General features: G+C 48.7%; 2 protein-coding genes across 3 annotated transcripts in view; one reads left to right on the forward strand and one right to left on the reverse strand.

The window, feature by feature from the left end:
* Positions 1 to 962: 962 nt before the first annotated feature.
* ADPRH (ADP-ribosylarginine hydrolase) lies at positions 963 to 9035 on the forward strand. The gene is made up of 4 exons (XM_071756393.1): positions 963 to 1112; positions 1817 to 2163; positions 7440 to 7800; positions 8558 to 9035. The coding sequence occupies exons 1-4, from the start codon at positions 1039 to 1041 to the stop codon at positions 8943 to 8945; spliced, it is 1170 nt and encodes a 389-aa protein (XP_071612494.1). The 5' UTR covers positions 963 to 1038; the 3' UTR covers positions 8946 to 9035.
* A 1434-nt stretch (positions 9036 to 10469) lies between these two features.
* The window catches only part of IGSF3 (immunoglobulin superfamily member 3), a 100926-nt gene continuing 84489 nt past the window's right edge, over positions 10470 to 26906 (reverse strand). The window contains exons 7-10 of one of the 2 annotated variants that reach the window (XM_071756376.1): positions 21766 to 22176; positions 19630 to 20037; positions 14234 to 14659; positions 10470 to 13479 (exon numbers count right to left, since the gene is read on the reverse strand). In XM_071756376.1, coding sequence (XP_071612477.1) covers positions 13229 to 13479; positions 14234 to 14659; positions 19630 to 20037; positions 21766 to 22176 — 1496 coding nt within the window. In that variant the 3' untranslated portion in view covers positions 10470 to 13228. The remainder of the gene's footprint in view (positions 13480 to 14233; positions 14660 to 19629; positions 20038 to 21765; positions 22177 to 26906) is intronic. The other variant, XM_071756380.1, reaches the window with a different exon arrangement.

Consider the following 26906-nt stretch of genomic DNA (forward strand, 5'->3'; position numbering starts at 1 on the left):
TTGTGTAAAAGGTGCTGGTACCTTCTAGGGTGGACTGGGGCTCTGGAGACCTGGTGTGCATCATGTCAAATTATGGCGGGTCTGAACAAAGCTTGGGCCTCCACAATACCCTGTATGAGCTGAGCTCAATCCTGTTTCTTTCTGCTGTCGTTGCTTCCCTTCTCATTCACCAGATGTCCTCGGCCACCTCCTAACCATCACCATCATTAAAAGTAAAGGATAAAGTGAGGCAACTGAATCATCAAGGACCTCAAGACACAATGTAAAGCAGCCCCAAAGGACATACCAAAGACCCAGTCTGGAGGAGGTTGGGCACACCGGGAGCTTCAGCTGGGCCATGCCAGGGTCTGTGAGGAGAGTGCTGCCCCGATATACCGAGGGACTGGGCAGGTGCATTGGCAAAGACACTGGGTAAAACCTGGAGGTTCTGACCAGGTTGCAGTGAATGAATGCTGAAAAAAGGATGGCGAAAGAGAAACAAGGCTGAAAAAGAATGGGGAACCCCCACCCCAAGTCTCCCACCAGTTCAGACCCTGCGGCGGGGGTCCAGGGAACAGTTGCACTCCCACACTAGCGGGGACTCAGCCAGGAGGAGGGGTGCTTCTCAGGAAACAAGTGCACAGTTTCAATAGGAAAAAAAAAAAACCCAAAAAACAAAACAGGGGAACGCTGAAGACGCCTTTCATTTTTACTGAGATGCTAAGGGAGCACAAAGAAAGAGACAACCCCGAAAACGAAAGGGAACTCCGCTTTCTTCTCGGGGTCCCCCTGGCTGCGCTGGGGACGCTGTGGCCGTGCGAAGGCGGCATCGGGCCGAGAGAGGGAGGGTGCGAGCTGCGGACAGCCCAGCGACACGCCGGGCTCCTCTGCCACCGATACCCAGGGAGCGGGCGGCTAAAAGGGCACCGTCAGCACCGCCCGGCAATGAGGAGCCCTTGCCTGTGGCCGGGCCGGTCGCACCGCCCCGAGAAGCCTCGGAGAGGCGGGGTCTAGCGGAGGCGCCTGAGAGGGACGCCTGCGGGTGCCCTGCTGAGTCCGATGTCCCCGGAAAGCTGCTGGCAGCTCTCGAGCTGGGGCAGGCCCCGGCAGGCCCTGCTCGCAGGGCTGGTTGCGTAAGTACTCGCTGGGAAGAGGCGTATCTCCGGCTCGGCCTCGGCCTTCCCGCGTCCTCCTTCCCCGCCTTCGCTTCTCCCGAGCGAAGGGGCCTGACCGTGTGGCTCAGCAAACCCTGAGGAGGAGGAGGGGAGCGGCGCGGGGTAGGGTCACGGAGAGTTCCCGCTGGGGCCGGCAGCGCTGGTGTATGGGGCCCGTGTGCTCATTGCCTCTGCCTAAAATGGGGTAGCTCAGCCTCATGTACCTCCAGGGTACAAAAGCCACTGGGAGCTGTCCTGATCTCCTTGCTCAAAAATACGCTGAACACGGTCGCATAACCTGCACACATTTCTGCAGCCCTGCCCATGTGTTTTTGGTTTTGGACCCAGCGTCATCCTCAGCTGCCTCTTCATGAGAACGTGGCAGGGTGACCCGGAGGGATCTGCCATGCATTTACGTATTGGTGGCTGCACGCAACCCAAGGTACATGAGGAAGCCCCTTTGCTTTGGAGGAATATACCCTCCGAAGTGTATATATATATATATATATATATATATATTCCTCCGAATATACCCTCCACTGATGCTAGGCTGGGTATCCAGCCTGCTGATACTCAGCCTTAGTGGCTCATACTAAACCAGTAAAAATTTATTTTCAATCTTCTCTCTCTCTTTTTTTTTTTTTTTTTTTTTTTTTTTTTTTTTTTTTTTTTTTTTCCCCTAGTGTTTTCTGCATTGAAGCAGCCCTGGGGCAAAAATTATCCCCTGAGGTGATGGAAAACTACGTGGCATCGATGGTGTTGAGTGCAGTTGGTGACACACTGGGCTATTACAACGGGCATTGGGAGTTCCTGCAGAGTGGCCCAGCCATCCACAAGGAGCTGGCAGAGATGGGGGGACTCGGCAACTTCAGCATCAAGGGTTGGAAAGTCAGTGATGATACAGTGATGCATTTGGCCACGGCCGAAGCCCTCGTAGCTGCCGGGAAAAAACCAAGTTTAACACATCTCTGTTCCCTGATTGCAAAGAACTACAAGGAGTCCATGAACGACATGAAGGGTAGAGCTCCAGGTAACCCCTCCATAATGCTGTCTGGACAGGGCTGTCCTCTTGCTAACATCTCCCTTTCCTGCAGCTTGGAACTGAGGCTGGCCCCGGCCCCACTTTGGAGTATTCAGAGCATTGACTGTATTTCATGTAGAGGCAAATGTTTTCCACACTGATACAAATCTACAGGAAAAGTGATACCACGTTCCTCCTCCCTTCCCCCCAGTAGCTCTCATGTCACACCGAGGCTGCAGGGCAGCCCTGGGAAAGTCCAGGCTGGACTCCTGGAGTCAGCAGTAGTCAGGAGCTGGGGGCAGGAACACACAGATTCAGGCTGGCATGGATCAGGACCACAGGCAGAGGAATGGATGGAATCCTCCCAGGATGCCAAAGCAAACAGGGACAGGTGAAGGAAGAGAAGCAGGAAGGGCAGGAAGGGGTTTGACCCTTATGATCCCTCAAATTCATACTGAGTATGACGTGTATGGGATGGAATACTCTATTAGGTCAGTTCTGGCATCTATCTTGTCCAGTCCTCCCCAAAGGAGGGTTTCAGGTGTGACCTCTTTACTCCTTCTGGAGGGTAAAATGTTCCTCAGAACTGAGCAGTGTCCTTGGTTCTGCACACCAGTCTCTGGCTGTAACTATAAACATCGAGTGTTAACAGTCCCAGAAGCAGACACTGTCTGAGAAACTTGCTGTTAATTTCAGGAAGTGCAACAAGAGACTTAACTGAAAGCAAAAGTACAAGACAGAAAATCACCTTTATCCTGGCCCAAACCAGGACACATGTTAAAGCAACACATCTCAACAGAGAATTACTACAGAACTTCTCATAATAAATGCAATAAAGTACACATAAAATGTATTTACAGGCACAAAGTTCCTTCCTTGGAATAATGAAATTTATTAAACCCAAACTCTTTCTGGCTATCTCTGCATGTCTACTTTCTGTGCCAGGACAGTTAGGCAGTAGGCAAAGTTTATGCAACATATTCCTGTAGTTCCTGGTTCACTCTCTGTTCAGGTCCCTGAGGACCTTACTGCTCTTTGTGCCTCTGCTGGATGCTTAGATTAAATTTAAATTTGAGCTACTGAGGCTGGACCTCGAATTTGACTAGGGAAGTATCTAGGAAACACTTAAATTCATCAATCTTATGCAGAGTTTATGCAGTGGAAAGAAATTGTCCAGATGTGCCTATTTGGAGTGTCCAGAATATATCAAGAATGATCTGGCTTGACATTAAACATGGGAAAGGCCAAATCCTGCATTACTCTCTTAGGGTCATTTAGCATAGTGTGGCAGAGCTGTGTATTCTTTAGTCCACAGATAGCAAAATTTTGAGAGAAGGGGGGGAAGTACAGTAACAAAAAATGGAAGTCTGTTTGGAATATTCATGCAACAGCATTCTGGAAGTCCTACTGCAGCCCCAGGAAAGATGCTGGGTTCTGAAAACTTGAATCCTGACACAGTTTAATACCCAGTGATGTATTACCAAGGGGCATACCTAATACATATCCTGAAAAGCTGTCTGCAGTCTGGAATCTCCATGCCATATTGATAAATCCTAATAGGAGAAGTTGCATGTCAATAACTTCTCTTGGCAATTCAGAGTAAATGGATTTTATCTGAGAATATAATTCAAGCTGGTGCTGTTCTGGCCAAAGTGAGTACTCACCTGGGAACCACAGCCCTTAAAGGCTGAGAATGAAAAGTTGTGTCTGCAACTTTCAGTTGGCAGAGAAGAGATTCCCCCAGAACAGTGTGCGAAAGTCACATTGCTCACCCACACATGGGAGTCCAGACCTGAAAACCAAAAAACCTGCAGTTACAAAGGGATTCTCAGAAAGTGAGTGTCACCAGACAGCTAGGCAGGGTCCCTAGGTACGAAGCCCCAGGAGACAACTGGCTGTCTTCATTCACTGGCAAGTTAATCCCTGCATCCATTATTGCTCTTTGTGGTGTGCCACAGCCCCAAATTCATTTTTCTTAGCAAAGCCAATGAATTAAGAGACATGAGCATGGCCGTATTTGTTTTTTCATGGTACAGCTACTGCCTCCACAGCTCTCCAGGAAACCTTATGCTTCAAAATTCTGTCTTTCAGCCCAAGTACTCTCCCAGTGGGATTATTTATCACTATGTAGTTGTTTTGACTTGCCTTCTTGGTGTGTATCGGTTCCAAATTAATGGGTTTTGATCAACCCCAAATAACTGTTACTGTCTCTATTCATAAAGAGTCCAAATAAGTGGAATGGAAGCCTCTTCCAGGAGTAGTGTCCTGCTGTAGTTGAAACTTTTTTAGGTTGTCCTTCTTCACACACTGCTTGCTTTTTTGCTTGTATTTCTTCTTTCCTTAGACCAGTACCCTCCTCAGGTTGTTTTTGGCTTCTTATTGTCAGCACAGTAGATTCATAACCAGGATTTGGTGGATTACCAGAAAAGAACTTCCTGATTCAAAAACTCCCACAGCAGGTTTTTTTTTTTTTTTTTTTTTTAAATACCTGTTTATAAAAAATGATCTGACAATGTGATTTCAGCTTAGTCTTCCTAAATCAGCTTTCAAATATTTTAATATTTTAACTGTTTAAAAGTATGAGGATAATACTTGTAATAATTCATAAATGTTAGCTGCTGTATTCATAAGTCTTAGCTGCTGTATACTGGTTTGTTTTACACAATTTTTAAAATCATTTGCAGGTTAGCATTAGTCATCTCCTAGAGTAATATACACAGGTTTAAAGAGGCAAGTAAATTGTTATTAAATTGTTACTGCAAAATAACCACTCTTTCCTTACAGTTTAAGCTTTGTCATCTGCCTTCTTTCTTTTTGACTATTATTAATGCAAGAACAATCTCACTGTTTATCAAGGACAGAATTGCCTGCTCTCAAACCTGCCCAAACATGTGCTGAAGAAATGTCTTTCTCACAGTTCTAACAAGATCATAGTTCATTTTTCTTTTGTTATGCAGATTTCAAGCTAACCCAGCCCCTTTGCTCTCTCCCCTTCTCCTTGTCTTCCTGGCAGGAGGTCTGTTTTTCCAGGAACATCCAAATAGTTAGATTTTTGAAAAAATGCCTCAATCTTCTGTAAATAATCATAAAGTTGGAAACTATCCCGATAGACCTCTTAACTGTTTTGATGCGTAGCAGCCAGCACTGAATTAATAAACTACATGAAAAGCAGATTGAGAGGCCTGAACACGTTCCCACTTTGAGACATCACAAATAACAAAGTCCCAGGCAGTTGAGTTAGAGGAGTGATGCAGGGGCTGGCTGGCCGTGTGGCACCACAGACCCAGCAGGTCTCATCTTGCTGGGAAGGGTGTGATGGTGCTGGCTGTCACACAGGAGGCCGGCGTGCCAGCACAGCAGGCATGGATGAGGATGGTGGAGTAGTGGGTCTGGTTTGTGCCTGGGCCACACTGTGGGGAATTGGTAAGAGCTAAAGTGGCCTGAGCACATTGTGGGCTAAGCTGATCAGCAACCTGTTTTTTCCTGTGAGGGAGACTTGCATAGATTGTTTGGGTTCTCAGAGTGGGTTTCAGCTAGCAGGTTTGTAGGGCAAACAGCCCCACAGCCACGGGGCTGAGCTGCTTTTGTTTGAGGCAATGATTCACAAGGAGCCAGTCCGCCCGTTCATACTGCTCAGATGGCTGTATCCCACACTTATCTAATAAACCTGTAATGTAACCATACTGTCAGATAAGAAATACACTAAAGATACTTTAGACCAGAACTATAATAGGATCCACATGACCTCATGACTGACAGCAGACAGACATTATTTATTTTTAGCACATGTCCAGAAGCCAGTCTTGACTGAGCTTGGAAGTGGAGGTATTTTGGTTACAAGGGTGCTGTAAATGCCATGTGCAGGTAAAGCAGTCTGTCATACACCACATCTATATATTTATGCCAAGTGCTTGTATTAAGTGCAGAAGTGACAGCTCTGCAGAGTACTTAGTGTAGTACCTACCTGTGATTAGCAACCTCCTAGATTGTGGTGATCAAATTGCACCAAAGGCAACTGAATTCAAGTTCCATGAAGTTTCTAGACCACATTTCTTTCTTGCTGCTCTTTTCTACTTTGACTTCAAAAGTAACAGCACTTTCAAGTTCATCAGCTACCTTTCCTGGGTAGGCAGAGAAGTCTCATTTTGGGTGCATGAGCACATCAGCTGCTGCTGCTTTTACCCTGTTTCTGAGAGAGGGTAAACTAGGCACTCTGTGGCTAAAAGAAAAATAGTCTTTGAGCACTTTTGCCATTTTCCAGCATATTAAAACTTCAATGACGCTGCTTGAAACCTTCCCTTGATTAATGTTTCTTCTCGAAAAGAAGTATTTAAGATTTGGCCAGAAGGGAAGACTAGGAGAAACAGCCAAGGTAGAAGAGAATCAGAGATAATTGAATGTTTCAAACCTGTTTCCTCTTCCTTGCACAGGAGCATTTAGGCTTAGCTCTTAAAACTTGTTTCACAGTCTTGGCTGGGGAAGCTGGCTGAGCTCTGAAATTGGGATGTGTTTGTAGTGGTGGCTTTATCCTGTGAGTTTGTGAAGCAGCAGCACTGGAATAAGCAGAGTAATTTCTTTAAAAACTAAATATAGCTTTGAAGGAGATGGAGGTAAGCAAGAAGGAGTTACAATGTGGCTTTCCACCAGCAGAGGCAAAATTAAACTAGGGTGTCAGCTTGGACCAGGAGAAAAATGAGGAAGAGGACAAAAGTGTATACAGTCATGTGCAGGCATGTGCAGTCACTGTCTTTAAATGGTCCTGTAAAGAGGCTGAAAAACCATCAGGAAAAAACACAGAGGCTCTTAGGTATGCCTTTTATCAGGGATCAATGTGATCTGATGGCCCTCCATCATTTTTATAAGTCTATCTACTAGATACATGTGTACATCATAAACCTAATACATATAGTATATGTGTTTTATAGATAAGTTATTAAATAACATTAGATGTAAATGTAAATAATGTAAATTGCATAGATCATCAGTGGAATGTTTTTTACTTCCCTAGACTTCTAAATTATTTTAATAACAGGAAATTATCAGGTGTCCTTGGGGATATGCAGTATGCAACAGCAGTTTAAGGCAAGAAACATCCGTGAGCCAACAGCTGATGTTTTTAAAGGGAAGCCTGAATCTCTTACAGAAAGTAATGCCCATTTCCTTGCCACCCTGCCCATTTTCTCTTGGTTCCTGAGCTGTGTGACCCTGTTGCCTACTGACGTGTGCTTCATTTTTAAATTTTTTTTTCCCTTCTTTCTCTCTCGGGCTCTGCTGCTCCCATCCAGGTGCCACGTGTATGGCAAACGCGCTGAAGCTGGATCCGGAGCGGGCGGGTGGCTGGAGGGTCCCATTCAACCCCCGTGCCGGAGGCTGCGGGGCCGCCATGCGCTCCATGTGCATTGGGTTGCGTTTCCCTCACCCCTCTCAGCTGGACACCCTGGTGCAAGTGAGCATTGAGAGCGGCCGAATGACCCACCACCACCCCACGGGGTACCTGGGGGCCCTGGCTTCAGCCCTCTTCACCGCTCTTGCAGTGAACGGCGTGCCCCCCCTGGCCTGGGGGAAGGAGCTGCTGGAAGTGCTGCCACGGGCGAAAGCCTACGTGAGGGATGCCGGCTTCTTTGTGGAGGAGAACATGGAGCAATGGTGAGCGGCGCTCCCAGCGCTGGGTTGGTTTTGTTAAAATAAACCTCGTGTGTGAGAGGGAGAGCCCTGTTCGTGCTTAAGCTTCGGTAATCACATTATGGTAAGCTCCTAGAGCAGCACATGCCTGCTGTGGGGTGGAATTGATTCGGAGAGCCTCTGAAGTCCCCCAGGTGAAAAATACCTCTAACTTAAAAAAAAACAACCTAATCAAAACCAGTGAGATTGGGTTTGTGTCATGTAGTTGTGACATTTTTTTTTTGATCCAGTATGAGGTAGTACAACTTGTCATCTCAAGCAACCGTGATCTCATGAAAGATGGGGAAGCAAGTCCGGGGAACAGCACCAGTTTTAGGGCTGAGCTCAGTTTGAAAGTTATAACCAAATCTGACTGCAGATTCAGTGTGGTGCTGTGTGCAGGGGCAGAGGTACTCTGAATCTGGGAGGATGACTCAGTTCTTGCTCTTGGCCTTTGAATCCTGTGTGGCGCGACAGCAGCAGGTGCTGTGCTGCCTTCTCCCATGTGGCTGGAGGGAGGGGAAATCTAACTCACTGAAACACGTCCTTGTGCCTCTTACTGTAAATCATGTCCCTAGTCTGATAAACAGGGGACATCTACCCTTTTGCTGAGGTTTTGCTCTAGGCTCTTGACAGGGTATGTTTCATCTGGGGCCCAGAGCACCTCCAAGGAGCTCAGCTGTAAGCTTCTGCTGTGGGACCTCTCTTACAACCCCCCCCCAACCCATCTCTGTTTTTTCAGGCATTATTTTGAAGAGCAGTGGGAAAAATACCTGGCGGAGAGAGGCATATCAGATGGGGTCTCACCACCCATCTTCCCCCCCAAGCACGGCGTGGAAGAGAGAGACTTGTTCTACACCTCCCTCAGCTATGATGGCTGGGGGGGCAGCAGTGGGCACGACGCCCCCATGATCGCTTACGATGCGCTGCTGGGTGCAGGGGACTCCTGGGTGGAGCTGGCTCACCGGGCTTTCTTCCACGGGGGAGACAGCGACTCCACTGCTGCCATTGCTGCCTGCTGGTGGGGGGCCATACACGGCTTCCAGGGGGTCAATGCATCCCTCTACACCCACCTGGAGTACAGGGACCGCCTGGAGCACGTGGCCAAAGCATTGTACCACATCACCTAGCCCAGGGGGCGGCAGGGCCCCCCAGGGGTGCGCTTACCTTTGCTTGCTTAATGCTTTGCAAACCCACTGGATTAAAGCACTCAAGCGTCAGCCAGCGCCGGGCCTGCTTTTATTTTTGTGTGTTGGCTTCAGCAGGGAGGCCATTTATAGTTTGCAGCTTCAGGCTTGTGGGCAGTGGGTGGGGGAGGGCAGTTGGAAGGTGGTGTGATGGGAGCATGCAATGGTGTGTCTGTCCCTTGAGCAGCGGAGCCCTGAGACATCCTTCCTTGACAGCATGGTGGCTGCACAGCACCTGCTCCTCAAGGGGAGAGGGAGCACCTACTGCAGCACTGCTAGTGATGCTCCAGCAGTAGGACAGGCAGCAAAACCCACACAAGCTTCCTCAGAGCAAGGTCTTGCTCATATGGGCATGCCAGAGGGGACAAGGGATGCATGCCTGGTCACAGGGAGCATATATGGGCTAGCAGAGATGCCTCCTGGCAAACCCACGATGGCTAGTTCATATTCACTGCCCTGTACTGCTGATGGGGAGTGCCAGGGACACTGCTGGCCATCTAGCACTGAGTATGTGTCAGGCTAAAACCTCTGCTCCTTAGCAGAGATTATAGCAAGTACAGACCAAGACAACTTGCCAGTGCCACAACCACTTGTGTCCAGAGACAATGTAGTCTTCTTGAGGGTATTTTTTTTGTTTTAAATCAATGTGGGAGAAACCTAAACCCAACCTAACACCTGTGTCAGCAGTGTATTTTGTGCAATTTCACAGCACTCTTGCCATACAGGTAAGAATGTATCATGCTGCTTCCCTAATTCAGTAAATGGGGGAGTTCAAGACAACCGACCCGGGCTGCCGAGGGAGGTGGTGGAGTCACCATCCCTGGAGGTGTTCAGTAAGTGTTTAGATGTGGCAGGATATGGTTTAGTGGTTGTGGTAGTTGGATTATGGTTGGACTCGATGATATTGAGGGTCTCTTCCAACCTTAATGGTTCTGTGAATCTATGACCAAACTCTTATTCAAGGCAGAAGTGTGTAATGAGAACTAAAATGTTGTTTTACATCAATTGAAGCAACTTCTGTAGTAAACTATATTCTTCTGCTTAAATTAAGGTTACTAAAGATAATTTGCTAAATGTTTGCTACAACTGATACAATAGTTCTGTTAAAAATGTTTTCTTCAAATCTAGGCTGATCTAGGAAAGTATTTACTATTTTCAGAACAGATTCAGGAACAGTGTATCCCACTCAATAAACACTTGACATGTCTGTTAAACACTGTATTCTATTATGGCATGAATTAAGGGATGGGAGAAGTATGAAGAGCCAGGGGATGGCTGGTGCCTGCAAGCTCCAGCTTGCCAGAGAGAGAAGATTTGCTATGGGGGGGTGCGGGGTGTGAGGAAGGGGTGATGAAGGGGAGGATGCCTAAAGAGTGAGTGGCCTTAGAAGCTTAGCACACCTTTATTCAGTGTGCATGTAAAGGCATAATGAAGGGCCAAGTCTGTCAAAAACCAGCAGCAATAGGATTCACAATTTCAACACAGTTTACTACAGCTCTCAGGTGTGTTGTATAAAACATGTTTTAGTGCAACATAGTACAAAGTTTCTGTTTTCTTCTTTTTTTTTTAAAAAAAAAAAAAAAAAAAAATCCCAAACGTTTTTCCACATCATGCATGGATAGGGTATCTCTCTCTCTTCTCAGGTTTGTTATAGAAAGTTACAGCAGAGAGTGGTTTGAAAAGCTTCATGTTAAAACTTGTAATAGGAAGAGTCTGCCTTATAAAAACAGAAGTTTGAGACTGGGCAACACACTGCCAGAGCAATGCAGAAATGTCACCAACAAAGTACATTCAGGGACCACCGTGGGAGCCACTCTCTGGGAAAGCCTGCGCCCAGTGCAGGAACTGCTGGGCTGGGAAGGGACCCGTTTCAGCCATGGGAACAGCCACAGGACAGACCTGCAGGAGAGCCCTGCTCCAGGGCAAACAGGCTGGAGAGGAGGAGCATGGCTAGGACACAGCACAGTGCTCTTTCAGGAAAGAACAGCTCTTGCTGACTATTTTATCTTTTTTCCTTTAAAGCTGAAAAGAGTTGCAGTTCCAGCCCGGGAGCAGTACGTGCAGGAGATGCTACATTTATGAAACAATACCCACTGGCTGCAACTGCTGCTGTTGGCGCCTCGTTTCTTCATTTCCATTCACTTCTCATTCCACTCCTCTCTTTACAGACGCCTCATCCAGAAAGGGAAGACAAAGTGTGTGGGTGTGTAATACATATATATGTATAGGAGTGCGATCTTACTCATATGCTGGAGTCACTAAGCAGTTACATCTCAAGGAGGCAGGCTTTGCAGAAGAATGAGTGAAAATTTGGCTTCCCAGCAGAAGAAGAAACCAATACCGTTCTGGTGGAGGAGCAGAGGTGACTGACTTTGAATCCCCTGGCATGGGATGGTCTGCAGCCACATGGGTCCTCTCTCAGCTCTGAAGAGAGGATGTGCAGTGCAGATCTCCCAATCTTCACCACCTTTGAAACATCAAGGCATCAGGGTTGAACCGACTGGTGCTACAGAGTATCTGCTGAGGTCCCCTTCCTTTCACAAAGAGCACTCTGACCCTCCTGAGGAGGACAGCGGTGGTGGGTATGGCACCTCTTGCATGTGAGGCAGAGGGGGGGTCTTGTGGCTGCACCCATCTGCCCCAGTTGGCTTCAGCCATGCTGCAAAAAAAATAAATGGCCAGATTTGCCAGGAAGACATCAAGGAAGACAACAAAAGGCCATTTTTGGCAAACATTTTCTTCCGCCAGACAGAAATCTTAGGGCATATTGGGGAGGAGGCGGTTTCCTCCACAGGACAGGGGAGGGGTACTTGGCATTAGGGGGTACAGGAGCTCAAGTGCCCCATGAGGTGAGAGCCCTGGTTTGGTTTGCAAGAGCCATATCTTTCACAGAAAGAACAGCATTTCCTGCTACAGCGACTGCCTACAACAAAAGCAGGTGACTTTGCCAGGAGAGGGAGCTTATAGAGGAATGGTTTATCCTAAAGCTCCAAAAATGAAAAATGGCAGAAGCATCCGTACACACATGGCAAGATTTGGCCCACGGGGACATGGAAGCCCCCAGGGTGCTCTCGTGGTGCAGGCTCCTTGACTTGTCCAAGCTCACATCAGGAAGTAGTGCAGGTCGTGGGGATACTCATGACACGTGGTGGCTACATTGTATGTCCCTGCTGTGTGGCGTGGCTGCAACTGGGCTCCTTGGCTGAACCATCCAAGGGCTGTGAACCCAACTCGTGGAGCTTCCCCTTTCCCCCTTTCTAGAGTCATTCCTTTGGTCATGTTGAAGTCTTCAGCAACTGGATCTAGTCACCTGCCCCCACGCAACTGGGGCAGAGAGGGGACCCGTCTCATCAGAGATGGCAGCATGGACACCAGGGAGGAGAGTGACTCTGGTAAGCTGAACTGTATGAGGACCTTCTTCACTACCAACAAAGTCAAGGCTTTCATGTCCTTGTTTCACCCAACCCTTCAGTTCCGGGAGACAAACTAAATTGCTTTTGTCCCAGTCACAAGCATGCTGAACATTCAGTCTCTCTGAGATGGGGGAACACTCACAAAAGGTGAATTGCCTCCCTCTGACAAAACAGTAAGCTGGAGGCAAGAAGATGCTGAGGTTACAGCCAGTCTTTGAGACAGACTTCCTGATAGCCCAACTAACCTCCTCTGGAGGTGAACCTGGCTTTGTCTGCTTTAGAAGAGGGAGGAGCTAGCTCAGTGCACCTTGGGATATCACCTTCTTCATTGTGGCATCAAGTCTGAGGAGGAAAACCATTGTCTGTTTTGGAGTGTGTATACATTTACTTTCAAAGAGATTGTCCTAGGACATAACACTCCTGGAAACTTCTTGATGTGTGGAGGGCAAGGGAAGCCTACAGTTCTTTGAGAATACGAATAAGAAATGACAACCAAAAAGTAACAGCCCAAAGGACAGCAACTGATGGGAGCAAAATTAATCTGAGAGAAACATCCTCTATACAGCAAGTGCAGGGACCCTCCACCCATCAGGGTGAGGGGGTGTGTTCCCACAGCTGCTGGAGGAAGCCTGGGACCCTCCTGTTCCCTCCAGCTGGGCACTCTGCAGAGCTCAGCTGATACACTGGAGCAGACACTGAAACAAATGAAACAAGAACAACAAAAACCACTCTGTTCCTTAGGGTTCCTGGTGTGTCTCTGCTTCTCTTTCTCTCTCTCTCTCTCTCTGTGTCCTCATGGGTGCCTCTGCCTCTTTAGTCTATGGTTCCTGGGTGGATACTGAGGACTGGGGGCTCTAGGCAAGTGGGAGAATAGTTGAGGTGAGGCTCTTTGATCCACAGCAAGGGGACCCCATTCTTGCCTTCCGAGTTCTTGCTGGAGTTTCGGCTCTTGAACCGCACCAGGAGGATGGTGATGATCAAGATGCCAAAGATGGGGAAGGGGTAGAAGAACACAAAGTAGAAGAGGGCATCATTGGAGCAGATGACAGACTGCAGGGTAGAGCCTGGAAAGAGACAAAGGACGATCACATATCACTGCTTCTCTGCCAACACACAGACTACAAACTTCTTCAGAAACATAAGAAACAGATGGTCATTATTCTGTGTCTATGCAGGAGGTGGGGTTCTAAGTGAAATACCAAGAGCAGCAGAATAAAGTGATATCAGGGCATGTTTTGGCATGTTTCCCCCAACACTTCCCCCCATGACAGAACTCCCTGGTGCTGATTTCCTGATGTCTTATAGAGTAGTGACTCATTGCAAAGCGTCGTTTCCCTCAGCCGTGGTAACAGAGGCAGCATCCCAGGGTATCTCGCTTAAGGGCCCACAAAACTCTCGTAACCTCAATTATCTCTGGGGCCTCTAGACTCTGGTTTCCAGAGTTACTAAGAGAAGACTTTTGGACCAGAGCCTCCTGCAGAGCTAAGGCAACTTCCAAGGTGATTCCCAAAGGGAAAGGCTTAAACCCCAGCGGAGGGCAGTATCTGCTCCCACTGCCCAGGGACACAGCAAGAAGATCAGATTAAGGCAGACAGGTCGAGCACAGAGCTAAATGCAGCATGGGTGCTCAAGCCCAGACCAGCCGGGAGCTTGGGCTGTGAGCCAGTAAGCTGACTGGAAAAGCATTGGCACCACAGTCTTTCCCTGGTGCAGCTGAGACCCAGCCACACTCACTCCTCAGCCTTTTTACCTTGCTTGAACCAAAGATAGCAGGGATACTGGAGCCATGACCTCAAAAGGCTGCCTGCCCCTTCTCACCTGCATCCTGCACGTGAACGGCCACCATCCCTGACTCCTCCTCTGCCAGCCGGTACCACACGCCATTGGGGTCTGCCAGCCACTCCTCCACACGACACGAGTAGTTGCCGGTGTCGGCACCGCCAGCCTGCAGCACTGTCAGTCGGAAGAGCACAGCCGAGAGCCTCTGGAAGCGCAGCCGGCCCTCCCAGCGACCCGTCTCGGGGCTGAAGATGGCATCTGGGCCCACACTCAGCACTGCCTCCCTCTCCTCCTCCTCATCTTCCTCTGCCCGGCTGCCCGCCTCTTTGGCCCGCAGGTTGTACCACGTCACTGCAAAGTGGGACTCTGGGCTGGAGCGGGACAGGATGCTGCAGTCCAGTGGGAAGGACTCCTTCTCCTGCACCGTGAGGTTGGCAGTGGCTGTATCCACCTGCAAGGTGGGATCTGGGATGACAAAAAGGGAGAAGTGAGCACTGAGCAAAATGCTACCATCAAAGCCATCCTGCCCCAGCACAAACTGACTGCCACGAATCGGGTACTGGGTGGGATCCAAGCAAAACCCACAGGCTTGATGCAGCCTGCCAGGTACCTCTGCAGTCAACCCCGCGGGCGCAGCATCCTCACCTCACCACACACCACCTGGAACAGGGTCAAAGAGGAGAGAGCTGCAAGTGCTGTGCTACCACCCTGCCCACACAGGCCCTGGCACCAATGGGTGTGAGGAGAAAGCTGCTGCAGCTCAGGCAGACATGCTACAAGAACACATCAGGAAATACCGAGGTTTGGTGTGTGTGCCATACTAATACTCTCCAGCTACCTGTGCAAAGAGCACTGCACTCCATGCTTGATTTTGATTTCTTTGAGAGAGCTCAAAGGATTTGAAAAATCAGTATAACAGAAGAGGATTTCTTCCAACAGTTTGGGAAATTATGTAGGTAAGAGGTTTCTCTATGGAAATATTCTCAGCACAGACACAGCAAGGATGCTTGCAAATCTCCCGCCCTTGTTTTTGTTTGTTGTTTTTTTTGTTTGGGTTTTTGTTTTTTTGTTTTTTCTCTAGTGCTTGCTGCAAGGCTAAAGAGATGCTTTTACCTAACTGAGATACAGCAGCCAGAACCCAAGACAAGCTGATAAAAGGCTGCCTTCAAGAGCAATTAACATTTGGTTTAGTCATCTTGCCAGGGAACACATACTCCAGGGATCACAATCAGTCCAGATCTAAGCTTTCATTTAAAGATTAAAAAGCCCTATCTGATGTGGGAGCTGAGCAGCAAGGGCAAGCTGATAGCTCACCAAAGAAAAGAGGTGCTTTATCCTCCACTGAAGATAGCTGGGCAAGCCCTCCTTCGAACAGAGCCCTAGGTGTCCCTGCAGGAGCTGCTGTCCCCCAGCTCCCACTAGCTGTGGGGCTGCTGTGCCCAGTGGGCCTTCTTATTACAGAACCTGCCCTACACTTTTTAAATGGTCCCATACGGAAAAATCTTCATTAAGGCCAGTACTCTTCAGGCTGCAGGCAACACAAGTGTTTTCAGTTCACATCTTCCCCCCGGAAGATTCCTGATCAGAAACAGAATGACGTAAGTCCTGAGATTTCAGAACTTTTACTGTGGTAAAAGGTTTACTGTGGTTTCAGGACTTTTTACTGTTTTTTACTGTGGTAAAAAGAAGGCAGGGAAGGAAGTGGCTTGTCAAAACCAACACAAAGCCTCCCCTACCTCAACACATTAGGCAGAAGGAGAACTGCTGCTTGAAAGTGCTGAGAGGTTTTATCCCCTGTTTGCTCATTATTATAATCCTGAAAGACAAGCTAGAGGACGCTCACTAATGAGACATGAATTGCAAGCCAGTTTAGTCATTTTGTTAAGTATTAGCTTCTATGGAACAAAACCAAACAACAACAAAGCATTTTTAGAAAAAAAAAATATTGAATTAGTGCATTAGCAACTACCTCTCCTCTTCCCACAATTCAAAATGAGACTCAAGAACTTCCTCTGCCATTCACTCCCCTCGTCCATCAGGGATGGCATTTCTCAGCCTGGATGACAGAGATGCACTTACAACCATGCGTGCGTGCAGGGTACAGGGACTGCCTGGGGTGGGGGTCTGCTCCAGCCACCTTGGCCAGTAAGGTTTCTCAAGTGAGGACCTGGCAGATAAGGGCTGAGCTCCACCTTTGCAGCACAAATCTTCTCTGACAGGAACAACCACTAAAACCTTTCCAGAATCTTACCCTTTTGCCAGCTCTGCTGCAGCATTATGAGGCTGACACCTTGCTGGGATGGGCAGCCATAAAAGAACCACAGCAGTCCTTGCAGAGTGGTTGCTTTACACACTGCAAAGTCCCCAGCAATTGAGACCATCATTGTTATTTGACCTTCAGCCTTTAAGACAGACATTTAATCTTGAGTCATGTGTCTCAGAAAGTAGGGAATCCATAGATCTCAACGTAAATTAAATTGTCTTTGAAGCTTATCTGTTGTTAAAACAGATGAAATTTAGCAGAGTACCCTGTGAATCTACTTTTGAGGGCTCAGGAGTACACAAGTGCTGGTCAGTCCTTAAGAATCACCTTTTAGAAGCACAGCAGCAGGCAATTCCACTGTTGTAAGTCAAACAAGTGGATAAGATGACCAGCTTGACTGGATGGGGAACTCCTCATGGAGCTCAAGAGGAAAAAGAAATTGTATGATTTCTAGAGGCAACATCAGGCTTCACAGGAAGATTACAGATCTGTGGTTTGTATATGCAGGGTGAAGTCACAAAAGGCCAAAGTTCAGTTAGAGTTGAAACTGGACAGTGCTGTGTCAGACAACAAGAAGGGCTTTTACAAGTATATTAACAGCAAGACAAGGTCCTAAAAGAATAAAAGGGACTGGTATTTCTTGAGGATGGTCATCTGACTAATATGGATGAAGAAAAAGCAGAGGCATTCAGTGATTTTTTCTGCCTTAGTCTTTAATAATACTGATAGACCTTGGGCTGCCTGGTCCCCTGAGTTAGAGAACCGTGAGTGTGGGAACAGCAACTTTCCATTTGTGGACTGAAACTGAAAGGGATCAGCTGTACCAGCTGAATGTTCACAAGTCCATGAGCCATGATGGGATTCATCACAGAGTACTCAAGGAGCTGGTGGATGTTATGGCAGGACCCCTCTTTATCATTTACCAAAGGAGCCTGGGGAGATTTCTGATGACTGGAAGCTAGCCAGTGTTACTCCAATGTACAAAATGAGCATGAGGGAGGACCCAGGAAATTACAGACCCGTTAAGTTTAATCTCAGTTCCTGGAAAAAATATGAAGAAGGGTATTGCTGAAAGACCTTTAAAGAGTAATGCAATCATCAGGCACAGTCAACATGAGTTCACAAAGGGAAAGACCCATTTAACTAACTTGATACCTTTCACGATAAGAGATGAAGGGAAGGTGGTGGATGTAGTTTTTCTAAATTTCTGTAAGGTTTTTGATACTGTCCCTTACAGCATCCTTCTGGACAAGTGGTCCAACCATGAGATGAGGTGCACTGAACAAAGAACTGGCTGAACAGCAAGGTTCAAAGGGCTATAGTGAAAGGGGCTACAACTGGCTGGTGACTCGTCACCAGCAATGTTCCTCTGGGTTCAACTCCAGGGCCAGTTCTGTTCAATATATTTATGAATAATCTGGATGCAGGAGTTAAATGCACCATCAGCGAGTTTGCTGATGATACCAAACTGGGAAGTGCTGTTGACTCCTGAGGGCCAAAATTCTTTTGTAGAGGGATCTAGACAGATTGGAGTGTTGGGCAGTGATTACTGGGATGCAATCTAAAAAGTCCAAATGCTGGATTATGCATTTATGATGGAATAATGCTGGACAGAACTGTAAACTGGGAAAGGAGTGGCAGGAGAGCAGCCCTGCAGAAAGGGATCTGAAGGTGCTGGTCGACAGCAGGCTCAGTGTGAGCCAGCTGTGTCCTGGCAGCCAAAAGGGCAAACTGCATCCTGGGGTGCATCAAACACAGCACCAGCATCTGATAAAAAAGGTGACTATCCCGCTGTATTCAGCATTGGCATGGCCTCACCTTGAACACTGTGTGCAGTTCTGGCCCCACAGCTGAAGAATGATGTGAAGTCCTTGGAGGCACTCAGAGGAGGGCATGGAAGCTGGTGAGAGGGCTGGAAGGAATGTTTTTTAAGAAGCAGCTGAGGACTTTGGTGTTGTTTAGTTCGGAGAAAAGGAGGCTAAGGGGCAAACTCATTGCTCTCTGCAGCTTCCTTAGGAGGGGAAGAGGAGAGGGAGGTGCTGATCTCCTCTCCCTGGGATCCAGTACCAGGACAAATTTGAATGGCTCAAAGCTGCACCAGGTGAAGTTTAGATGGCATACTGCAAAGCATTTCTTTACACAGAGGGTGGTTAGACACTAGAATAGACTACCTAGAGAAGGAGAGGTGGTTGATGTCCCGAGTCTGTCAGAGTTTAAAAGGCATTTGGGCAATGCCCTTAACTTATGGTCACCCTGGAGTTGTCACACAGTTGGACAGATGAGCGTTATAGGTCCCTTCCAACTGAAATAGTCTATCCTATCCTATCCTATCCTATCCTATCCTATCCTATCCTATCCTATCCTATCCTATCCTATCCTATCCACAACCCTTTGAGACTGGAGTTTCCTCACTGGTTTGAACTTCTGTAGCACTTCTTTCTCCACTAGATCCTGTTAAGAACAAGAAGCATCTGTGGCAATCCCTGATGCCTGCCTCCTTATGTCTGGGCAAGGCCAAAACAGTAACAATGGTGATGTTAGGCAGCTGTCACCAGCAAAAGAGTAGCCAGGAAACCTGTAAGTTCCCCCTTGTCCATATAGAGGCAGGCTTCTCATAGTGAACCCTTGTCCCTTTAAGAAGCCCAAGCCTTTGTCCTGACTAACAGATGAACCCATGGAGTTGCACACTCCACAGCTGCTTCCCTGACTGCTGAAGGGGGAACAGCAGAGTAAGAAACTGTGTGGACACCAGCAAGGATCTTGACCTCCTCTGCTGCCCTGTTTTCATTCAAGGACCCATCCCATGGGACATACACCTGGAAAACACAGCTATCTTCTCCCATCTCATTCTCAATCAAAACATGAATTAAACTGGAAACCTATCCTATTGAATCTGCTAAATGTGCTGAAAAAAAACCAAAAAACAACACCAAAAAACCAAAGCAGATGCAGTTGTGACAAAATCTCAAGCCCAGTGTTTGGAAGGTTTGTTCCACCCTCCTCCTGGAAAAGCCAGAGTGGACCCAAGAAGCCATGCAAGAAAGCATCAACACAGTTTGTAGTGCATCTCTCTGCCCAGATCTGCTGTTGGTGGCAGACAGAAGGCAACTCATGCATTTGGTCCAGGAGGGCAGAGCACTGCTCAAAGCTGTTGGTACCAGACCCTCCTCACCTGGCTGCTTGACGGTGAGGGTGATAAGTCCTGAAAGGTCCTCTGCCCGCTTGTACCAGTGGTCACTGGGGTCAAGGAGCCACTCTTCCACACGGCAGTCGTAGGCCCCGCTGTCTCGTACAGTGGCGTTTTGGATGGAGAGGAGGTAGAGACCTGGGGATGGGCTCTCCAGGTGCAGACGGCCCCGCAGGTCACCCAACACCGCCGGGTCCCCGTAGCGCAGGGTGCTCTGACGGTTCAGCCGGGCCACCACCTCCTTCTCTGGGTGACCCGGCCTCCAGACGTACCACTCAACTGAGAGCTGGGATGAGGGACTGGTCCTGCTGCTGACCAGGCACTCCAGGGTCACCCACTGGTTCTCCAGCACAGTAATGTTCTTGTGGGTCTGGTTCACCTGCAGGCGGTTATCTATGGGAAAAGGCCATGAGAAGTGCAAGGTGACAGAGGGTTGCGAGGGTCCTTGGTCTCCCACAAGCCCTTCCCACCCAGACACAATCCTGGGGTGTGATTTAAGAAATGAGGAAAAAAAAAAAACAAACCTAAAAAAAAGGGAGGAAAAGAAAACAGGACTTGTGTTTTTAGGGTCTTCTGGAAACCTCAAGCTAGCCAACAATAACACCCTATTCAGCACAGAGAAACTGGAAACCAACAATCACCCAGTATGACTGGGTGGGGAGGTGGGGGGTGTCTAAAAGACACCTTGTGAAGGGAGGTCACACCTCAATTTTCTCTCATACTCCTCCCAGGACAAGGCTGTAGCCCAGTCACACCCTGACCAGTAAGCCCTCCTGCAGTGGGGAAAGGGAAAAATCAAGGGAAAAAAATCAAGCAGAGGGCTGATTACAGGGAACCACCATGCAAAATGAGAAGTGGCATGAGAGCAAAGCCACACACGGTGTTTTGCTGCCTTGGGAATGTCCCTGGTTTTTGCTCCACAATTTCATTGATACACAGGGGGGGTGACTGCAATCAGCTCTTTTACGTGAAATGACGTGTTGTACACTCCTAGCTCCTTCACCACTTCTTTCCAGCGGCACAGTTTGGACTTTCCTGGTACAGTTGCAACAACAAGCAATGGGCACTGTACTTCCCAGAGACAGGAGGGCGAACCAAGGGAGGGGGCAGATCACAGCTCCCCCTTCCCTGACCACCCCACAGCCATCTCAGGATTTTGCATACAGAAAAGAGGAGCTGAGAGTGAGCAGCTTGCTCTGGCCTCCTGGCACTTCCTGTGTAACCAGGCAAAGCTGCACCTGGGACCACACTCAACATCCCTCTTGCACCCATGTCCACAGAGCCTGTGTCTAGCCAGCCAAATGCAGACAGAGAAAATGCATTAAGCATCATAGTCCAATCCTGCTATTAGGTGTGTCCCTCCTGCCCGAGGGATTTTATCCTAGAGAAACAGGCACCCAGAGAATGAAAAGCAGGCTTCCTTGTGAAATACTGATGCTCTGCCTCAGAAGAACCAGGCTGCTCTCAAAGACAGTGCCTGCCTCCCTGTGTTCCCTCTTTTGTATGAAATGAGGGCTCTGTACCCAGATCATGGGGGCCATCTTTATTTTTATCCAGCAGTGATGTCTGCTGCCACAGAAACCACCAGCAGAACAGATTTCTCCTTTCCTGGCAGAGAGCTCCCCACCTCATTAAACTCATTACTCACATCTCATGGGCACAGTGCAGAGGGAGAAGAGACAAGGCTCCCCACACCTGCCAGTATATGGGCAGAGAGTAAAATTAAACTGTGCAAAACATAAAAATGCTTTCATAGGCAGACACACACCAGTTGTCTCTCAGTAAGTCGCTAGTCAACACTCTTGTTACGTGATGCTCTCGAGGATAAAGAAATCTGGCTGGGTACAGTGGCACTCTAGATAGCTGGGGAAGGACAAGCTTCATGTGGGGACACTGAAATGCCTGCCAACCCAGCCTAAGTGGAGGAGAGTCACACCGAAGAGGAAGACCACCCCCTCTTCACGCAGGGACATGCAGGCATGAGGATGCAAGCAGAGGGTGACCAGACTGCATCAGAAAGAGAAGCAGAGTATCCCTGCTGCACTAGAAAAGCTGGATGAGCTCCTGAGCTGTAAGCCAGGGCTGACATCAAGAGGGCCCCACCGGCACGCTCTATTGTACCTGGCTGCTTGACAGTGACCTCGGTCCGCCCCGACACCTCCTCTGCCAGCTTGTACCAGGCATGGTTGGGGCTGAGCAGCCACTCCTCCACGTGGCAGTAGTAGCTGCCGCTGTCTCGGACCTCTGCCCGCTGGACTGTCAGGCTGAAGAGGCCCCCAGATGCCGAGCGCTCGAACTGCAGCCGGCCCCGCAGCCCCTCCTCCTCCGCGTAGGTGCCGTACTCGAAGGCCGAGCTGTGCGTGGTCTTCAGGATGAGCTTCCCGTCAGCATCGGAGGGCTTGTGGACATACCACAGCACAGCAAAGTGGGAGTCAGGGCTGGTCTGGGATTTCACGGAGCAGTTGAGGGGGATGGGACGGTTCTCCACCAGAGTGATGCTCCGCTTGGACTTGCTCACCTGCAGCTTAGTCACTGTGAGGGGGAAATGGAGAAGTGTGAGGAGAGGCTGGTCATTAACACGGAAAGGAAACTCACCCCAGCTGCAAGGTGTTGTTGCTCTTGCTTGGGTCTCACTTGCACTGGACCTTTAAGACAAAGGCATTCAGAAGTTCTACCAAATCTTCTCTCTTCTTACACCTCCCACTCAACTCCTGGATCCTCCTACTGTGTCCCTCAGCAACAGGCTGATTTTCCACAACCTATGCTTTAGAAGATTCCCTTTCTTAATTCACTGTGGTCTAAGGCACCAAACATAGGAAGAAGGCTACACCCAAACTCTGTGGGTTACTTCATGGTGAAGTCATACCACTTGCACCTCAGGGCAATGAGCTTTTGACCAGTTCCAGAGAAAACCATTTCCAGGGAGAGTGAGTTAAACAAGACTATTGCTGTCACATGTCAGCCAGCTCAGCAACACATAACCCACAGACATGCAATAGGTACAAGAGCAAACAGGAGCACAAGTGTAAAAGAGCACCAGACAGCAAAGCATCATTGGGAAGCAGGCTCTCCAGCAGCCAGGAGCTCTGGCTCCAGGCCCAGCATGGACCACAAAGCTGGGACAAGCCACAGGCATGTCACCACCCTTGGCTTCCTAAGCACAGTTGCAGTTCCCACGTGGGTAGCTAAGTGGTCAGACAGTGTTGAGGGTGGCAGGGCAGTATCATTAGCTCTTGTCCTTGCAGGGAGAGAGGCACACAGATTTCCAATTCCTCTCTCCCTGCAGGAGCAGGAGGTAAAGCCTCCCTTGCCTGTGCTCAGGCTGGGGTGTCCTGAGCCTTAGCTTTGACCCAGGGCACTCCCATCTGCAGGGGAGGACACAAAGCCCCCTCCTGTGACACTTGTGCTCAGTGTGCCCTGGAGCACCACTGGCTACAGACCCGAGGAGAGGAGCAACTCCTGGCCAGAGACACCACTCCTCCCAGCAGCTCTGCCACCACCCCCTCTCCTTTCCCTCTCCGGACACAGCAGCTTCCCCCTCAAAGGGGGCATGCTGCTTTACCACCAGGTGAAGGGATATCTGCAAATCTCCCAGCAAAGCCAGCAAGCACCCTGAGCATGAGCAGCACGGCACAAGCGTGGCACCACAGCCACCAACAGCTGAAGGCTGCCAGGGGAGCTGTGCCCATCCGCACACTGGAAACCCATCCCACGCATCCTGTGTTTGCAGAGAAGCAACGTTGTCTCCTCTCTCTCCCTCTCCCTCTCTCCCAGGCACAGGCTCCTCTGCATCACACTTTGCTTCCAGCTTCCCCTGGGCCCCAGGGTCTCGGATGCCTGTTGCCACAAGTGCTGAGCGATGGGGCCAAGGGAGAGGACGGCACAGGATGGGAGGGAATAACTCCCGCCACAGTGATGCTTTCTGCTCTAACACAGCATCTGAGATAGGCATCCTGGTAACATATTAGATGTTCCCCTGGAGCCTGGATTGCCTGTAGATTTAATCAGTATGCTAATAAAGACTCGATGGCTGTGTTATGGGTATGGTAAGCTGACAGTGGAGGGAAGGAGTGAGTGAGTGAGGGAGAGAAATAGTCCCTTGTTTTCCCTCCCTGGGGACTTAAACCTAATGGAGAGATTTAGCATCACCCTGTTGTGTTTCTGTTGTATTCCCAGACACACCCCTTCCCCTTTGTTTCTCTTTCAGAACAGCAGCCTTAGACACCCCACCCACACTCATCCCACCTTTTTGGCTCACCATTGGTTAAGAAAGCTTATTTCAAGCATTAATCAATCTTCTGAGTCCCTGGCAGATGAACCAATAAAGGGGAAGGTGATTCTCAGCAGTCTCCTTTCTCCCCCAGCCCCCTTTCCAAACAGTTTATTTTTAATTGGTACTGGATTATTTTCTGCAACTGTTACTAAGGAAACCTCTGTTACTATAGCAACCATGTATGTTAAGTCAGTAGCCCTATATCTATTAAAATGCAGTATATACACATGCTGCGTGTGGCAGGGTTGCTCAATATCAACACATACACACACAGAGAGAGCAAACCAGGGTATACGCAGACCAGAGCTGCTGAAATGCAAGCATCTCTCCCAGTGTTCTTCCTACACTGCAGCACCTCCAGGAAATGAAAATGAGGAGGATGGGCATGGATGATTTTCAAGCCTGGTGTTTGGGGAAACCAACCTGTGCCTGTGACAGATGTATTTCATTGAAGCAGTAAGGACTTGTTCCCAGACCATAATCAGGGAAATTCTCACTGTGTACAAACATCACAGACCCCTGAGGTGATCCAAGGACTCTGGGATAGCCTTTGTGCAGCTCTTCCTGCTTCCATTCAACTCCTGGGAAGATGTCTTCTTCATGGCAGTGAGGGTGATGGGGACGAAACCTTACTAACTCCAGTAGAAATGAGATCTTAAATTCCATGCACGCACCCCAGCCTTCCCTGGCAGCTATTGCAGCCTGTGTTCAGGAATTAGCTCATGCATTTACAGAGTCCCCTAGATCTTGATGAGATGTCACTTCTACCACTGCTACCAGTAGGAGCAGCAGGGAATTACAGGTCTTCCCTTTGCTAGACTGCACATGCTTGAAGATTCATAACACCAGACGCAAAGTTTCATCTAGATTAGCAGTATCGGTGATACATAATGACACCGTTGCCAATCCACTTCTCATGTAACATGTTTTATTTTCCTAACAGAGGCACGCCATGGAAAATCCAACTGCAGGTTTTGGTTCCATCTCACACAGTTAAAGAGGGCATTCTCGGTCTTTTCCAATCTGTGAACACCAAATGCTTCCCTGTGCTTTCCTGCACAGTAAATGCATACCTACCTCTTCTTCATTACCTTTTGCAAATCCTATAGAAGTAATTCACAGCCTTTAACACCACAGGCTAAAAACTGCTGAATTGCACTGTGGCATCCAGGTTACCTTAGGGCAACCTCACCTTCTGGCTGCAAGCTGGTTTGCTTGCTCAGTCAGGGCAGAGACGGTCTGCTCACACTCTGGTTAGGACGTGGGAAGCTTTGTGGGGCTGCTCGCACTTCTGCTCTCCTACTGGAGGGAGAGGGCATGGATGATTATCAGACACCGTTCACAGACTATGCAAACCCAAAAACCTCATATCCTGCACTTGGGAACAATAATTTAAAAGGAAAAAAAAAATCCTGACATTAGGGGTCCAAGGTGATGGTTAATGGTGTAATACAAGGCCAGGGAGTTCATCTCTTTCCATTCTGGTGGTAAATCTACTCCAGTGCAAAGTGGCTCTCATGCCTTGTGCAGCTTGCTGGGTCATGTTTAAAGATGCCTGCATGACACAGGAATGATTGTAGCTGCTGGTGCCTGAGTGAGATCGCAGGAAGACTGACACTCCAGGCACTCAGCCAGCCAAACCTCACCCTCCTGACACAAGGAAAACTCCCTTTCCTGGCTTAGAGATTTACCTGGGCAACAAGCCAGGAAGGGGCCTGGCCTTCAAATGCTGAGTTGATCCTGACTGCTCCAGGGACTGGGGTTTCGGTGTATCAGGACAGTGCTGCTCCAGCCCTCTGTCAAGCAGTGATGTGAACAGGCACAGTTCCATGGCTTTTTCTCTTGCACTGTGAAGAGGCTGGTGTTTTCCTAACAGCCTCGAAAACATCTGCTTAGTGAGGGAAACAAGTGTGTGTGTCTAGGTGAAGTTATTGTGCCTATCATCTGCAAACCATAATCCTGTTGTCACAATGTCTCCTGGCTCCCTGGAGGGTGCCAGAGAAGAGGGATACCTTGATGGACTGTAACTGGCCCTTCATATTCTATTAAAGGCTTTCAATTTACATTGGCAACAAGACATAGTTACAACCCTCACATTTTTTTTTTTAAGCTAGCCTGGTCTGCCAGCCCCTATGAAGCCACGCAACCTGTGTGAAGAATGTGTGCAGGCACTGAACTCTGCAGTGGTGCTCAGGCAGGGACCCTGGCAGGCAGAGACAGGACAGAAGACACCAGCTCTCTGATGGCACAGAGGCACTCTCTCCTTGCACTGCCAAGGGCATCCCACTGCATCTGCTGGAGGAGCTGCAGGAGGTTCAAGGAATAATCACTGGTGCTGGAGGGATGTTACGTGCCTCTTAAGGGGGAGAGGCTGGCAAAGACATGAGGTGTCCATAGCAAGCCCATATACTAAGTAGACACCTCACTTCACAGAGCATCTCAGTCCCCTTCCCCTAATTCCCAAGCTGATAAAAACATCCCCATTCATCTGCAGGGACACACATTGTGTCAGGGTACTTGCAGCAGTCTCTGGTCCTCAAAACTCGCACCTCTGGGCTGGGAGGCCAAGTCAGATGCACCTTACAACCACAGCAGGCTACAACACGGCTGGGTGCTCTATAAGCTGATACATATGGTAAGGGTTTTCTACACACCACCAAGCAAGCAATCAAGACTCTTCATGCTGGGTATGCAGGCAAGTACAGTTATAAAAATATCTGGGGGAAGGAAAAGCAGTCACCAGAGGAGGAGGACAGAGGCAGTGACGTGATTCACATCCTTTTTGCTGACTTGCTGCTGTGGTGAAGCTTGGCTCCCTCCTCTCTGTTTCCTAATCATCAAGCAGGGGTTACAACACTTGCCTTTACCAAAGCACTTGGCAATCTGTACCTAAAAATTCTCTGTCTCAGACTCCTTACATCATCTTTCCTTGTAGGCAGCAAGAAAATACAACAGTTGGAGTACACTTCCCTCCTGGAGCTACTATTAC

Source organism: Heliangelus exortis, chromosome 1 (genome assembly GCF_036169615.1).
Source record: "Heliangelus exortis chromosome 1, bHelExo1.hap1, whole genome shotgun sequence".
Lineage (NCBI taxonomy): Eukaryota > Metazoa > Chordata > Aves > Apodiformes > Trochilidae > Heliangelus > Heliangelus exortis.